Here is a 17,153-nt window from a genome sequence, read left to right on the forward strand (position 1 = left end):
TCCCCATCACTCGTGATAATATTTCATTTAAAAGATAATTCATGGAACTAGGGAGATTTTTATTATTACCAATGATTCTACTAACCTTTCTGCACATAAAACTCATAAAATATATTTCGCAGAAGCTACATATTTAAAAGAAAAAGAATAATCAGATATTATTCAAGGCTTGACACTGAGACAATTCTTTAATTTAAAATAAACTTACCTGTAGTAGCCCTCCATCGTCAAATCGCAGTACTTCTATTATGCTCTCTGACTGAATAAATGCTGTGAAGGAAACAAAACATACTATCACTTAAAGAAACATAAATTTGATTTAAATAAATCTGTTTACCTTAAAGTTAATTGCTATAATTTTATATTTTAAAAATATGCTGCTTGATGGAAAATATGACCAATACTTCTGGATTTTAGCAACAATAAAATATTTCTTAAAATGAAACAAGACAACTCAATTAGAAACCGGTTTTAAACACCTACAGGCTGTGTAAACCACTTGCAAAATATCTATTCCTACTATCCTGCCAGAGAGCACAAAACAGTCTTATTCAACTGGATGCGGCAGATTATTTTCATTGATGGGTTATTGGAAATATCATAAACACATAACAAAGATCACTAGATGATTGTATCTCCCCCCCAAATGATAAGCTGACGTTTTATATCATCTGCTCTTTTGTAGGGATGATATGACCTGGGATCAACAGTCAAGAGACGTGGTAGGGGAGTGGACAAGGAAATGGCAAAAGGAGATTATTCTGTTCCAGGAAATAGAGAACAATGCAAAGGCAACATACGAAGCTAAGATACTTTTACCACACAATCCAGCAATTGTGCTCCCAGGTAATTACCCGACTGACCTGAAAACATGTCCACATAAAAATCTGCACATAATTCCTTATAGCAGCCTTATTCATAACCACCATAACTGAACACAATCAAGAGGTTCTTCAAGAGGTGACTAGAGTGGTACACCCATACACTGGACTACTATTCAGTGATAAAAAGTAAAAGAAAATACATACTATAGGATTCCAAGTATAAGACATTCTGGAAAAGGCAATACTACAGAGATGGTAAATAGATCAGTAGTTGCCAGGGCTTTGGGGAAAGGAAAGGCTGAAAAAGTGAACCACATCCAATCTTTCAGGGCAGTGAAACTGATCTGCGGGATAATGTAATGCAGATATATGACACTATGCATTTGTCCTAACAGAACTCTACAGAACAAACAGTGAATCTAATGTATGCAATTAAAAAAATCATTTAGATCTGGGGATCCCATGATGGAATGCAAAAGGTGACAAAACAATTTAACTATATTACAAATGTATGAAACCAACTAATTGAAGGGGGGTAGAATAGGGAAAAGTGCTGACATAAGTAATTTGGAAATTACTGGAATCTGTAAGGCTATAGGCAAAGAAACTACAAGCACTGTACTGTAGCTGATAAAGTTATTTCCCACATGGGTGTGGTTTAATAATTCTGATGCTGATACATGTATACTGGAATTGGACAAGGAAATATGTGGATGGATACTGGGAGTTGGACTTCTCACTGTTGGAGTAAGAGCTTACACAAAAGCAAGGAAGGAAGCTAGAATTATCTATGTGGTTATGGATTAGAGTTGGCAACATCAGTATGAACTCATATAGTTAGCTTAATACAGATACGGACGGTTACATACAGAAATGTATGGATGTGTATATACACATGTTGGTATACACACATACATTTCTTTGCTCTGTCAGTTGAAAGGGCCTAGAAGCAATTATATCCCAGTAGCAAAGAGTATACTTATCACTCAAGTCTTGGTTTCTAATACCATCCTCCAAAAAAAGGAACTAGGGCTTTTTGGAGAGGTAGCTGAATCTAGGGCTAAGGCAGGAACATATACAAGATGAAACTGGAACATCTCATAGTGCCCAAAAGTGAGAAAATGTTAAAACAAAAAATCTACATTGATGGGAATATGTCAAAGGGACATGAGTAATAAACAGAGTTCCCAAGTGGCCAAAGCTGCAACCTGAGTAGTAAAATATAGTATTAGATTATAACCCAAAGTATAAAATAAATATCCATGAGTCCGCACTGACATAAATAAATGATTGAGTAAATAAGTGGGGGGAAAGAGACAAAACTCCCAGGCAGAAGAATTCTAAAATTTACTTTTAGAAACACTTCTGTCAAGATTGTAGAGTGTAACTCCCCACTCGCTAAGCCTGGGATGCACAGAGTGACTCCCTTCCAAAGAAAACAGTATAGAATGGAGGGGAAAAGAATAAATTCACAATGGAGAAACTTGACAAATGTCACCTCAGACGATCAGGGTCAACTTCCACAGTGAGAAGTCATGTTGATAGTATGTACCCCTGACATGATGTATAATGAAAATGGCACTTTTATCTCTGTAGTCTTCTTCCCCAAATCACTTAGCCCCAGTCTCATCTTGAGAAAAACACCAGACAAGTCTCACTGAGGGACATTCGACGAAGTACCTGACCAGTACTCCGAAAACTGTCAAGGTCATAAAAAACAAGAAAAGTCTGAGAAACTGTCAGAGACCAGAGGAGCCTCAGGGAACACGACTACTAAATATAAAGGGCTATCTTGTATGGGATCCTGGAAAAGAAAAAGGAAATTAGGTAAAAGCAAAGGAAATCTAAATAAAATATGGGCTTCACTTAATAAGACTGTATTAATATGGGTACATTAATTATTCAAAGTACCATATTAATGGAAGATGTTAATCATAGCGAAAACTAGGGGGAGTACGTAGGAACCCTGTACTACTTTTGAAATGTTTATATAAAATTAAGATTGTTCTAAAATAAAGTTAATTGTTAAAAAGCAGAAAACAATGATATTTCACTTGGCTTAATATGGTATTCACTGACTCCTCTTCATTAGTTTTTGGGCATTCAGAGAAGTTTGCTGTCTTTTCGCCAGGACAGCAAAAAAAGGTACCTGGCTTTTCTAGTATGGCGAAAGCTGAAAGTCAAGCAGAGTGGGACACTAGCTAACTAGGTTACTTCACATAATTGAGTGGTGTTTTCCTGCCTGCATCACTTTCCCCTTATTCTAATAATCACATATTGATTGTATTTTGGGAAACCCATTTCTTGTGTTTCTCTTCAACCACAGTGACAACCTGTTCATAAAATTTCTCAGGGCTGAGAGATCACAGAAAGAGGCTGACAACTCCATCATCACAAGAGTTTATGAAGAGAACTTACACATGAGGAGTGTCTTGGGCAGAGAAGACAACATGGATATCCTCTGCCACTGTAGCAGGTGTTAAAGAATTCTATAGGGTGAGCCCTGGCTGGTGTGGCTCAGTGGACTGAGTGCCGGCCCGTGATCCAAAGGGTCACCAGTTTGATTCCCAGTCAGGGCACATGCCTCAGCTGTGGGCCAGGTTCCAAGTTGGGGGCGTGCCAGTGGCACCCACACTTCAATGTTTCTCTCCCTCTCTTTCTCCCTCCCTTCTCCTCTCTTTAAAAATAAACAAAATCTTAAAAATAGAATGAGGCAGGATGAATAAAGGTACTGGGGCCCCAGATGAGGAAAAATTGCCTCATAAGCTTGCCTGGGGTGGCCGTGGGGCTGGGGAGGGCAAGGGCCTGTTCCAGGAACCAGCAAGCCAGGGCCCAAAGGGAAAGGTTGAACTAACAGTTTCTGAGGGGATTTAAAAGCCATTTCTGTTTTGGCCTAAATCTAGTTTGTGGGTCCAGCAGTGGTCACATCATAGAACAGTCTCTTCTTCACACAATCTGTTCTACTCCTGCTCATTCCCCACCAGCTCTTAGTATTTAGAGAACATTCAATGACTACTGAATGCATGAATGAGATCCTGTTTCGCTCGGGTATCATTTGGTATTTGCACTCACTGATACAAATGACTTCTTTCTGGTTTTTGTCTCTAGTTCCAGCTTGTAGTTGCATTTCAAACCTGAGATCAGAGCTAATGGCTCCAATGGGATTACTGACAAAGAGTACATTTGAAGTGCACAAGAGCATCTCTACAGAAAGTGATAAACCATTCAGAAGAAAGGACTGTCAGTGTAAAAGGTTCTGCCCAGTTCACCCATCCCATTTCTCATTCCTTTCCTCACCTGTTAACATAAACTGAAATTTCGTATTATCTAGAAAATCTTTTTGTTACACTCCTCTTGAAGACCAATTTGTTGATGTAAGAACACAAAGAACTAACAAGAATTAACTGACTAGCCAGTTGCTCTCATTTTAAGAGACAAAAAGTAGAACTCCTAGTTAGAAACTTTCCATTTAGTCAACAGAGGAAACCAACAAGTACTGGAGATATACGGTATATGGTGACTGCTATTAGAAATACAACACGATGACCATCGCCTAAGTTCCCATCACTGAGATCAGAACTTTAACTAATAAGAACGCTTACTATAAAGGCAAAAATATAATTTGGGTGTACTGTATTTTTAATTACGAACTTTTTAAAAAACTTCAATCATTTTAGCTGAAAAAAATTAATAGTAGCAGCTGATTTATAAAGTCCTAAAAAAGAAAGTTAGCTCTGTATTTTGCCATGTATGATGCTCGCCCACGTTTTTGTGCACATGGGATTATTGCATCCATTACTGTACACGTGGTATGCATTCATTATACCCATGTATAATGCGCATCCTTATTTTTCCCTCAAAAATTTGGGCAAAAAGTGTGCATTCTACATGGCAAAATACTGTATGTTACACATCATCAGCTTTCCTTAACAGATGTCGAAATGAATAGAATTTAACTCTGGCATGAAATGACACAGGATACACTGCTTTAAATGATCAATTATAACTTCAAATTAGATGCCTAGAAAAATGGCACTTTCACTAGATATATACTTAATCATTTTATGTGTTAACAGTTATTAAGCTATAAAATACAAAAAGTAATGAAAGCATGTCAAATTCTCCCATCTCCACCTCTCTGAATTTGAAACCATAACTAAAAGCTACCTCAAGAATTTTTTCCCTAATTTTATACTTGAAATGAATCCCAAACTTTCCAATTTTCCCAATTCAAGCAGCAACCATATATAATAGAAATAAAAATAACATCTAATAATTACCAATCACTGTTATTAAATTTCAAATTAATCCTGTGATGGAGACATTACAGGTTCCATGTAAAGATAAACTGGCCCAATGGAGTTATACTTCAGGTCGCTCAACAAGAAAGTGGCTTGAGATGGATTATAAATTTCAACAACGGGGCCCCAGAATCTATGCTTCTAAACCCATCACTATTTACTTTCAAACTAAATGTTACATTAATGCTTATGACTAATAGCACCTTCCAGCTACCTAATTTTAAAAAGCAGGCATATGTTATTTCCAACACCAAGTGAGAAAAGGAGGGTATATAAACAAAAGGCATTTCTATTTCTGGCTTTTATGAGTCTATTGGTATTTACTCTTGTGAAGTTAGACCCAGCAAGATCTACCTTAAGCTCCTCATATCCACCCATGTGACTATGATGTCTGAGTAACAAAGCTTATTATATTCAGTGTAAGAATCTCAATGTGCCCTGGCTGGCATGGCTCAGTGGATTAAGTGTTGGCCTGTGAACCAAATGGTGGCCAGTTCAATTCCCAGTCAGGGCACATGCCTGGTTTGCAGGCCAGGTCCCCAGTAGGGGGAGTGCAAGAGGCAACCACAAATTGATGTTTCTCTCACTCTCTTTCTCCCTCCCTTCCCCTCTGTCTAAAAAAAATAAGTAAATAAAATCTTTTAAGACAGAAAAGAATCTTAACATGTCAGCTGTTTAATGACTCACTTTCAAAACAGAAGTTCATAAGTTTATTTCCCATTTCCCTACTTCACTTGATAAAGAATGGCATTTATAAAATTTTTTAAAAACCACAAAAAAACCTTCACTTTAAAGCAAATTTTTCTCTATTATAATTAGCTTTTTCCCCCTTCTGGGTAGAGATTTCTTTTTCTGAATATTGTAACTTATGACTAAATAAAACCTGTTTGTTTTCATTCATCTTTTACTGTAATTCATGAAAATAATAAATGTTGTAAATAACTCATTAGAAATAGATGTTATATGGGTGTGTGTGAGAGACATCAGGATCCTATGAATATATACAAAAAATGAATAAATATATAGACATATATAAAAAAATTAAGCAGCCACTTGCAAAACTAGAGAAGTTAAATATAGAAATACTATACATATACACATGAACTGAAAACATGTGCTAACAAAACTTCATAAAGATGTTCACAGCAACATCATTCATAATTGCCAAAAAGTAGAAACAACCCAAATGCCCGTTGATGAAAGATAAACAAAATATGTGAATCCATGTAATAAAATACTTCTCAGCCATAAAAAAGAATGCTACAACATAGATGAACCTTGAAAACAGTGGAAACTGAAAGAAGCCAGACACAAAAGGCCACAGATTTTATTATTCTATTTATTATAGATTTATTTACTAATAATAAATAAATCTATTTATTATTCTATTTACTATTCTATTTCCTATTCTACTCAGAATAGGAAAATCCACAGAAATGCAAGTTTAATGAACTTTCAGTTGCTACTGGCTGGGAAGAAATGGGGTGTGACTGCTAATGTGTATGAGGTTTCTTTTTGGGGAGATCAAAACGTTTTGAAATTAGAAGGTGGTAATGGGTGCACAAATATTAGACTGCACTAAAACACTACTGTATACTTTTAAAAGGTGAATTTATGCTTTGGGAATTATATCTCAAAATTTTAAAATAAAAAAAATATAGTGCATGTTTTTTTACACCGTGGAATTAAAATAAGTACTGCTTAGCTGTCAATTTGTAATCTGACAAATTTTAGCAAATAAACATCAAAGAGGAGAATTAGACCTAGTTGGGTTTTTGTTTGTTTGGGTTTTTTTGAGACACAAATGCCCTCATAAAAGCCCAAGTTGGCAATAGAGGGAGTACAGTGAGGTTGGATACAACCTACAAACCAAGATGAACTCCATTTCCTAGAGAGCACACACACTATAGTTTTAGGACTTATCAGAGTCACACATTTTAAAGTTAAAACAACTGAACAAGAACAGTATTGAAAACTCTGACAAACCACCAAACCACCAATTCAACTGATGTTGGAGACTATTAACTTAAGCACCACTGGAAATATTTTAAACTGCAAAATTCCCTTTGATTAGGTAAAATCAATTATCTAAAGTGGTTAGAAAAACTTGACCTAATTAGGTTTAGCGTGTAGGTTCTGGTCTACTTTTGTGGCCTGCGGTTTTGTAACAAGCCTTTGTGATACTATATTGTCTGCTTCAGTCTTCTAGCTCCACTGGAGCTTCCTCTAGCTGTCTTCTGGTGCCACAAGAAGGGTTGAAAGGCACTTCCTTAGACCACATGGTATGACTGACTGGAGGAATGCCAGACCTGTAGGCGGACAGGACCCTAGACAGTTCTCTGCACCCGCCCCCCCCCCCCCCCCCCCCCCCCCGGGGCCCCTATTAGTGAGCTTCCCCTCTACCTCAGCTGGGGCTGCTGCTGTGAGCAGAACAGGCCCTTCAACAGCACTGGTAAAATGCCTGACTGCTGAGTTCCTGTTGGGCTTCCCCTTTCCTGGTCTTTTGGCCAGAGAGGCCAGGTTTCTCCATTTGTCTGTTTATGCCTATTGGTGATTCCAAGTTGGAGGCCCCTCCAGTCCAAAATATATGGGACATACAAAGAAAACATATGGAATCTACCACAGTGTAATTCTTCATGACTTGAAGTCCTAGCCCCTCTACCTTCTTGCCACCTTTCAGAATTCTGTAATGATTGTCTGTTACATTGTTTCCAAAGTGTTTGTTTAGTTATATTTGGAGGAAAGGAGCAGGGGAAAAAGTAAGCCTAAGCCATCTTGTCACACTAAACATAAAAAAGTAAATGCTTGATAAAATAAAAGATTTAAATTGACCCAAAGTCTCCTAACATAATAGATGTGTCCAAATATTGAATACAGTAGAATATCACTCATTTTACCAGAAACACACACTGTGAATAAGAAGGACAATCAACTGAAGCCAAAGATGCATCCAGTTCGGAACTGACTAAGATCTTAAAGCTGCCACCATCATACTGTTTCAACAAGTAGTTATGAGTTCACTTTAGAAAAATGAAACATACAAAACCACAGCAAAGAAACAGAAGTTATAAAGAAGAAACAAATGGTATTTATAGAATTGAGTATTAAAGAACTGAAAATGAAATCCCATATGAATGAAAACATCCCAAATTTGAGGAATGATAATAAACTTACATAGCAGCCCTGGCCAGGTAGCTCAGTTGGCTGGAGCGTCATACACCAAAAAGGCTGCAGGTTCAATCCCCATCAGGGCACATACCTAGGTTGTGGGTTCAATCCCCAGTCAGAACATGCAGGGGAGGCAACTGATCGATGTTTCTCTGTTTCTCTCTCTCTCCCTCACTCCCTTCCTCCCCCTTCCTCTCTCTAAAATCAATAAACATATCCTCATGTGAGGATTAAAAAAATAAACTTACAAAACAAATCCTGGGCAGAATAAACCCAAAGAAGTCAAGACACATCACAATGAAAACCTCTGAAAACTAAAGACAAACAAACTTAAAGGCAGCCTAAGAGGAATGACACTAGACACCAATTGCATTGACACCAATTCCAACGACAGTGGATTTCTCATCTAACTCATGCAGGCCTGAAGGAAGTGGCACATTTCTTAAGTGCTGAGGTACAAAAATGGTCAATCGTGATTTTATATATAATAAAATCACCTTTCAGGAAAGGAGAAGCTTTCAGGAAAAATAAAAACATTATTAGATGAAACAAAACTAAAAACTTTGTCACACCCATGCCTACCCCTAATGAATGGCTAAAGGAAGCTTCCCTCAAAGAAAGGAACTTCATAAAAGAATAAAGACAGGGATGAAAAATAAGGGTTAACATAATAGACTATCCTTCCTCAAAAGTTTCTTAAATCATACTTATGACTGAAACAAAGTTATAACAACATGTGTGTTCAATGTATGGAGAGAAAATACTTCAGAGAATTGTATTTTAAAATGTGGGAAGGAGGGAATTGAATCTTACTGAAAGCAAGATTCTAATGCTGCAGTCAAAGTGGTAAAACACTGGTTACCAGTAGGCTGTGATAAGTTACATATGTTTAGCAACCCCTAAGAAAAATATACAAAAGCAATATACTCAAAGACAATATAAATAAGATGGAATCCTTTAGAAAAGGATTCCTTCAGAAAAGAAAATCAAAACAAACTCAAAGCAAGGAAGTTTGAAAGGAATAAAATAATAAAAATAGAAGCAGAAATCAATGAAACTGAAAACAGAAAAATAACAAAAATGAAGCCAAAAGCTGGTTCTTTGAAAAAAATCAGCGAAGTTGACTAGCCTCTAAAGAAAGAGTATTAAAATAAAAAGAGAACCAACCATATGGGAAAACATATTTGCCAGTGCTACCTCAGACAAGGGTTTAATCTCCAAAATATATAAAGAACTCACATGACTCCATTCTAAGAAGACAAACAATACAATTAAAAAATGGGCAAAGGACTTGAACAGACACTTCTCCAAGGACATACAGAGGGTCCAGAGACATATGAAAAGATGCTCAGTATCGCTAGCTATCACAGAGATGCAAATTAAAACCACAATAAGAAACCACCACCTCACACCGGTCAGAATGGCCATCATAACCAAAGCAACAAATAACAAGTGTTGGAGAGGTTGTGGAGAAAAGGGAACCCTAGTGCACTGTTGGTGGGATTGCAGACTGGTGCAGTCACTGTGGAAAACAGTATGGAATTTCCTCAGAAAACTAAAAATGGAACTGCCTTTTGACCCAGCAATTCCACTGCTAGGATTATATCCTAATAACCCTGAAACACCAATCCAAAAGAACCTGTGCACCCCAATGTTCATAGCAGCACAATTTACAATAGCCAAGTATTGGAAGCAACCTAGGTGCCCATCAGTAAATGAATGGATCAAAAAACTATGGTACATTTACACAATGGAATTCTATGCAGCAGAAAGAAAGGAGGAGCTCCTACCCTTTGCAACAGCATGGATGGAACTGGAAAGCATTATGCTAAGCGAAATAAGCCAGGCGGTGAAAGACAAATACCATATGATCTCACCTGTAAGTGGAACCTAATAAACAAAACAAACAAGCAAGCAAAATATAACCAAAGACACTGAAACTGAGAAAAGGCCGACAGTGACCACAGGGGAGGGAATTTCAGGGGAAAAGGGTGAAGGGTTTGTAGGAACAATTATAAAGGACACATGGACAATAATGGGGGTTGGGTGGGGTGGTGGAAACGAGAGGGAGCTGGGGAGGGTTAGTGGTTAGGCTGGGGTGGGGGGAAAGGCAAACTGTACTTGAATAACAATAAAATTAGGGAAAAAAATTTACTAGCCGCCAGCAAGACTGATACACAAAAAAGAGAGAAAACAAAATCTCCAATACCAGGAATGAAACAGGGAGCAGCATTACAGCTATTAAAAGATTAGTAAGAGAATACTGTAACAACTTTGTGATCAGAAGTTCAACAACTTGGGGAAAAAAGGACCAATTCATCAAAACCCCCAAATATCAGAGCTTGATCAAGACGAAACAAATGGCCAGCATATACCTACAGCCACTAAAAACACTGAATTTATCAACTGAAAGATCCCCCAAAAGAGAAATTTTCATGCACAAATGGCTTTAACTAAAGAACTTTATCAAACATTTAAAGAATTAGCACCAATTTTATATAATCTATCCCAGAAGATACAAAATCAAATACTTCACAACTCACTTTCTAAGGCTAGTATTACCCTGATACCAAAGTCAGACAAAAACATGACAAATTTTCTTTTAAAACTATAGGCCAACAGCCCTTACTAACTTAGATATAAAAACCCTCAACAAATAACTAGCAAAATGAATCTAGCAAAGTATAAAGAGAACTATATACCACAGCTGATTGGGATTATTTCTGTACATGCAAGACTGACTCAATATTTGGAAATCAGTCAACGGAATCTACCACACCAACAGTTAAATAAGAAAATTGTATGATCAAAATAATTGATGCAGAAAAAGCTTTTGGCAAAATCTGGCACCCATTCATGACACACATTCTCAGCAAACTGAGAACAGAATGGAACTTCTTCCACTTTTGCATCTGCAAAAACCTACTGCCAACATCATCTGTAATAGTGTAAGAATGAATGGTTTGCCCTTATGATTGGGAAAAAAGATGAGGGTATTGCTTTCACAAATCTTATCCAGCATGGTATTAGAAGTTCTAGCCACTGCATTAAGAAAAATAAATGCACACAGGTCAATTAGGAAGAAAGAATGTAACTGTCCCTATATAGAGATGACATAAAAACCCAAAGGAATCTATGAAAAACATCAAAACTCCTAGAATAAGTGACTTCAGCAAGATAGCAAGATATAAGATCAATGCACATTACAACACTTTTATATACTAACAATGAACATATGGAAGCTAATATTAAACACAAAGTATCATTTACAATCAATCCCCCCCAAAATTTAGGCATACGCTTAAAGTATGTACAGGATCTGTAGGCTAAAAATTACAAAATGGTGATTTAAAAAAAGACCTAAATAAATGAACATACATACTGTATTCATGGATTGGAGTACTCAACAAAGCAATAAATGTCAATTCTCCCAAAATTAATATACAGATTTAATGCAATTCCTATCAATATCTCAGCAAGGTATTTTACAGACATAAAACATGCTCATTCTAAAATTTACACAGAAAGGCACACTCCCTCAAATAACTAGAAGAATCTTGAAAAATATGAATACAATGAAAGGACTTATTCTATTTCACTAAATAGCAAGAGTACTCTAGGCGTATATTACTGGCGGAGGCATATACACACACACAGATCAATAAAATAGAACCCAGAGCACAGAAACTGACCCACACAAATAAGCCTGACTGATTCAGACAAGGAGGATGAAGCAATTCAGGGGAAGGACAGACAGCCTGGTCAACAAATAATGCCAGGGTCAAAATGCACTGACACCACCAAATTCAGCTCCAAGAGTCTGCGGTAGTGGTTACATGTGAAAGGTAAGCAAGAGTCAGACAGGTATGCGTTCCCTACCAGGAAGCACAAGGCAAAGGAATTAAGAGGTACAAGAAATGATGGTACTCTCAGAAAATAACAGTCATTTAGTAGGTCTGAAATTTAGGGAGCACTGAGAGGAATCAGAGAGGAAGCTCAAGAGGGAAGCAGAGGCTGAGCCATACTCTATGCTAGGTCCTGGAAGTTCTATGCTATTTTTCCCATTTTTCTAGTAACCTGACCCAAGTCACATCTGCAGGTAAATGGCAGGGTCAAGATGAGAGCTCAAGTCTGTTTCTCTACAAAGTTCAAGCTCAGACTGCCTCTCAACAATCTTCTATAGTTTGGGGGTGAGGGTGTCGTTCAACAAGATCGGTACTTGAAGGTATAGGAATCCCATGATGAACTAGTACAAAACCCCTTGAACTGATCATTACAACAGCCGTTCTCAACGTGGGGTTCTTGAATTCCTGCATCAAATCACCTGGATTCTCAGTACAGTGGAGGTCCTTCTAAACCTCCTGAATCATGTTCTCTGGGACTGAGCCTGGGAGTTTGCACACATGCTTTGGAGGCTGGTGATATAAATATCTTTCAACTGAAGCCAGGTAGATGCCAGATTTGAAGGACAGTAGGAAGGCAAAGGCTTAATTCAATTTCAGACACATAGGACTTGAGATGACAATGGAATATGTGAGTGAAAATGCTGATGTAGACAGCCCCAAGGCAGTATTTGAACTTAGGGAAAGAGGTCACAATTAGAGACACCCACAGAGACAAAAACTGAAGGTCTAAGCTTTAAAAAGTTACGAAGGAAGAAATGGTAGAGCTGAAGTCCACAGTTTAATTTAATACAGGGCAGACTCTTCCTCAGGCAGCAGTGGAGCTACTGACAGTAGAGGTGTCTGAGAAAGAAACAAGAAAGCACAGCATGTGTCATGGAAGCCAAGAGACAGGAGGGTTCAACAGTATCAAAGGCTATCATACCAAGAGGATGGGGGAAGGGGAGGCAAAGACTTTAAAATAAGCCACCAGATTTGGTTAACTGGAAGCCACTGGTAAGTCTTTAATAGACAGATTTCTGAGTGTCAGAGCAGAAGCCAGACTATACATAATTTGGTTGCTCTGAAGGTCAAAGAGAAGCTGGGGAAGGGTTTGCCTTGGAAATGCTCTTTCTAAAGGCAGAAGCAAAGAAACATCCTGCTGAAGAGACACAAAATGAAGTTAAGGGAGAGGTAACAGGAGCGTCAAGGTCATTTCTTGGGGGAAAAGGGTGGGGGAAAGAGGGACAAGCCTGTAGAATTAACCGCTTCAGCCACATGGTAAACATTGCAGCCTAGACTCTCAAACAGGAAAACATTTTCTGCCAAATCTTTTACTGTAGAACACTTTAAATGTACAGAAAAATGATACTCTGCCAGATCTGTTTTAGCACATTCTCCTTGTCCACATATATATTCTATTTATTTGTTTATCTGTTTATTTACTGGCCACTTGAAAGTAGGCTACAGATACCACAGCATTTCCCAGTAAATACTTCAGCGTACATTTCTAAAAATGACATTCTTCAACACAATTACGATTCTATTACCACATACATGTAGTTTCACATTGATACAGTACTGAAAATATGTACTCTGTATTTTTCCTCAATTATCCCCCAAAAGTGTCTTTTGCAGTGTAGAATCTAATCAAGGATCATGCATTTCAATTGGCTGTAATGTTTCTTTAGTCTCTTTAAATTAGAAGTCTCCTCAATTTTTTTTGTCTTTCATGACATATTTTTGAAGAATCAAGACTTAGTATTTTACAGAATATACCACAATCTTGGTTTGCCTGTATCATCATGATTAGATTCTCATTAAATGTTTTTGGCAAGTATAATAGAGGACACTGTGCACCTCATCTCCTCTCAGGCAGATGTCAATCGGTCTGACATTATTGGCGATGCTAAATTGGATCACTTGGCTAATGCAGTACCCACCAGATCCTTTCATCATAAAGATGTCTCTTTTCCTTTGTAATTAGTAAGTAATTCATGGTGAGAACATAGGGAGAGCGTGCATCTATCCAACAACTTCTCACCAATGATTTTAGCATTCACTGATGATCCTTGCCTAAATCAATTATTACACTGGTGGCTGCCAGCAGTGATTTTCTAATTCAATCATTCCTTGGACATTTATAAATGACACTTTTTGGTAATGCCATTTTGATTTCCTTCCACTCTTTTTATTTTTGAATGTCACTATGGACTCATCCCCTTTTCTCCCAATATAACCGATTACTACTATTCTTTTTTGATGCTCAGAATGTCCCAAATGTGGCCAATTAAAGTCCCTTCAAGCCAGCTCTTGTGCCCATCTGACACGTTCCCTTGAGCACGTCTCTGCTTTCTGATGCGGTAAAATGTTCCAGGATAACCTGTAGTTCTCTTGTTTCTCTGAAACAGCTTGAAAGTAGTAAAACCAACTTTATACAAATATTTCAATATCACAGGAGAAAATATCTCCCAATTCATTTTATGAGGCCAACATTACCCTGGCACCAGAAACAGACAAAAAAAAATTTAAGAAAAAAAACTCCTAAAAGAAATATCCCCTAACATAGATGCAAAAATATTTAACAATGCTTTACCAAATTGACTAAAAAAATAAGTAAAAAGTGAATAATATAATGACCAAATGAGGAAAACATCAAGAATGCAAGGTTAATTTAACAGTAAAAAATATGTATTATACTATATACACTAAAAAAATATACTAACCATACTTAAACCTACAATTAATACATTTAATGATGAAAGGCTGAAAGCTTTCCCCCTAAAATTCAGAACAAGGCAAGAATGACCACTGTTGCCACTTTTATTCAACACTGTCCTGGAAGTCTTAGCCACTGAGGCAAGAGGCAAGAAAAAGAAGCAAAAGGCATAAACACTGAAAATAAAAGTACATAACTTTATTCGCCCTGGCCGCGTGGCTCAAGTTGGTCGGACCATGATCCTGTGCCAGGGGTGTCCAACCCACAGCCTCTGGGCTGCACATGGCCCAGGATGGCTATGAATGTGGCCCACCACAAAATTTACTTAAAACTTTTTTTTGCTCATCAGTTTTTGGTAGTGTTTGTGTATTTAATATGTGGCCCAAGACAACTCTTCTTCCAGTGTGGCCCAGAGATGCCAGAAGTTTGGACACCCAGGTTGAGGATTCCATACCCTGTTGGGACAGGTACGGGAGGCAACCAAGTTTCTCTCTCACATCGATGTCTGTCTGTCTCTCTCTTTTTTCTTCCTTCCTTTCTAAAATCAATAAATATATCATTCGGTGAGGACTTTTTAAAAAGGGAAAAAACCTGTTTCTATTCACAGACATGATCATATATGTAGAAAATCCTAGTGAACTTACCCAAAAAAGGGTGTTTTTAGAATTAGTGTTAGCCACAGGATACAATGACAGTATGTGAAAATCAACTACATTTTTATAGCTAACAATGAACAAGTGAAAAATAAAAGTGCAATTCTGCTTTAATAGCATTCAAAAACATGAGTGATAAATTTAACAAATCTACCAAAATATGTGCAATACTTATATACTGAAAAACTCAACGTTGTTGTCAATTCTCCAAAATGATCTATTCATTTAAAGATTAAAAATCCTAGCAGCCGTTTTTCTCTAAGTTGACAACTTAAGTCTGAAAGTTATACAGAAATGCAAATAAACTAAAACAGTTAATGCGATCTTTTTGTTGTTTTTATAAAATTAAGTTTATTGGGGTGACACTGGTTAACAGGATCATGTAGGCTTCAAGTGTGCATTTCTAATATACATGATCAATACATTGACCTAATTCAATTTTTAAAAAAGCAAAGTTGGAGAACTTACACTACCTCTTAAAGACTTAAATATAAATCTATGGCATAGAATGAGAATCCAAAAACAAAAATACACATCCTATTACGGTTAACTGATTTTCACCAAGGTACTCAGCAATTCAGTGGAGGAAAGGAAGTCTTTCCATAAATGATGTTGGAACAGCTAAATACCTGCACGCAAGTAATAAATATTTACTCCTACCTCATTAACACATACAAAAATAAGCTCAGAATGAATTATAGACCTAAATATAACAGATAAAACTATTAATATTCTAGAGAAACACACAGGAGTAAATCTTGACTTTGTGGTATGCAAAAATTCTTATAAGATTCAAAGAGCACAGAATAATAAATGAAAAAGTTGAAAAACTAGACTTCTTTAAAATTTAAAATATTTGCTCTCAGAAAACACTGTTAAAAAAAAAAATCAAAAAGCAGCTCTGGCCATGGCCTCAGTTGGCTGGAGCACTGTCCCGTGCATCCAGAGGTTGCAGGTTCTATCCCCAGTCAGGGTACACACCTAGGTTGTGAGACTGATCCCTGGTCGGGGAGAGTACAGGAGGCAACTGATCAATGTTTCTGTTTCTTTTTCTCTCTCTCTTTCTCTCAAATCAATAAACATATCCTTGGGTGAGGATTTAAAAAATGAATAAAAAATAAAGCACAGCATACACTTGGAAAAATATTAACAATATAAATCTGATAAAAGAATCACATGCAGAGTATTAAAGAACTTATGAAAGTTAATAAGACCAACAGCTCAATTAGACAAAAGATTTAACTAGAAATGTTACAGAAGGAGATCTCTAAGTAGCCTAGAACCACATGAAAAGATGCCCACAATTAGTAGCAGCCATCAGGCAAAAGCAAATGAAAACCATAATGAAACCCAAGTACACATCCACAAAAATTCAAGCATGTACAGCAAGAACAACTAGAACACTCACATACTGCTGGTGATGGTTTGGCAATTTTTTATAAAGGTAATCATAGCAAACCCTTGTCAGTCCCACTCCTAGGCACGCACTTACAAGAAAAGAAAAAGGCTTTTACTTCAATGTTCTTTAAAGCTTTAACTGTAACAGGCATAATATCTTGAAACAATCCAAATATCCATCAACAGGTGAATGCATAAATTGTAGTACA

The 17,153-nt window shown here is 37.1% G+C and overlaps 1 protein-coding gene across 1 annotated transcript in view; it reads right to left on the minus strand.

The window, feature by feature from the left end:
* TMEM131 (transmembrane protein 131) overlaps positions 1 to 17,153 on the minus strand; it is a 220,076-nt gene that overhangs the window by 176,670 nt on the left and 26,253 nt on the right. The window contains exon 2 of the mRNA XM_053925284.2: positions 209 to 270. Within this exon, the coding sequence (XP_053781259.1) occupies positions 209 to 270 (62 nt within the window). The remainder of the gene's footprint in view (positions 1 to 208; positions 271 to 17,153) is intronic.

This window comes from Desmodus rotundus, chromosome 5, assembly GCF_022682495.2.
Source record: "Desmodus rotundus isolate HL8 chromosome 5, HLdesRot8A.1, whole genome shotgun sequence".
Lineage (NCBI taxonomy): Eukaryota > Metazoa > Chordata > Mammalia > Chiroptera > Phyllostomidae > Desmodus > Desmodus rotundus.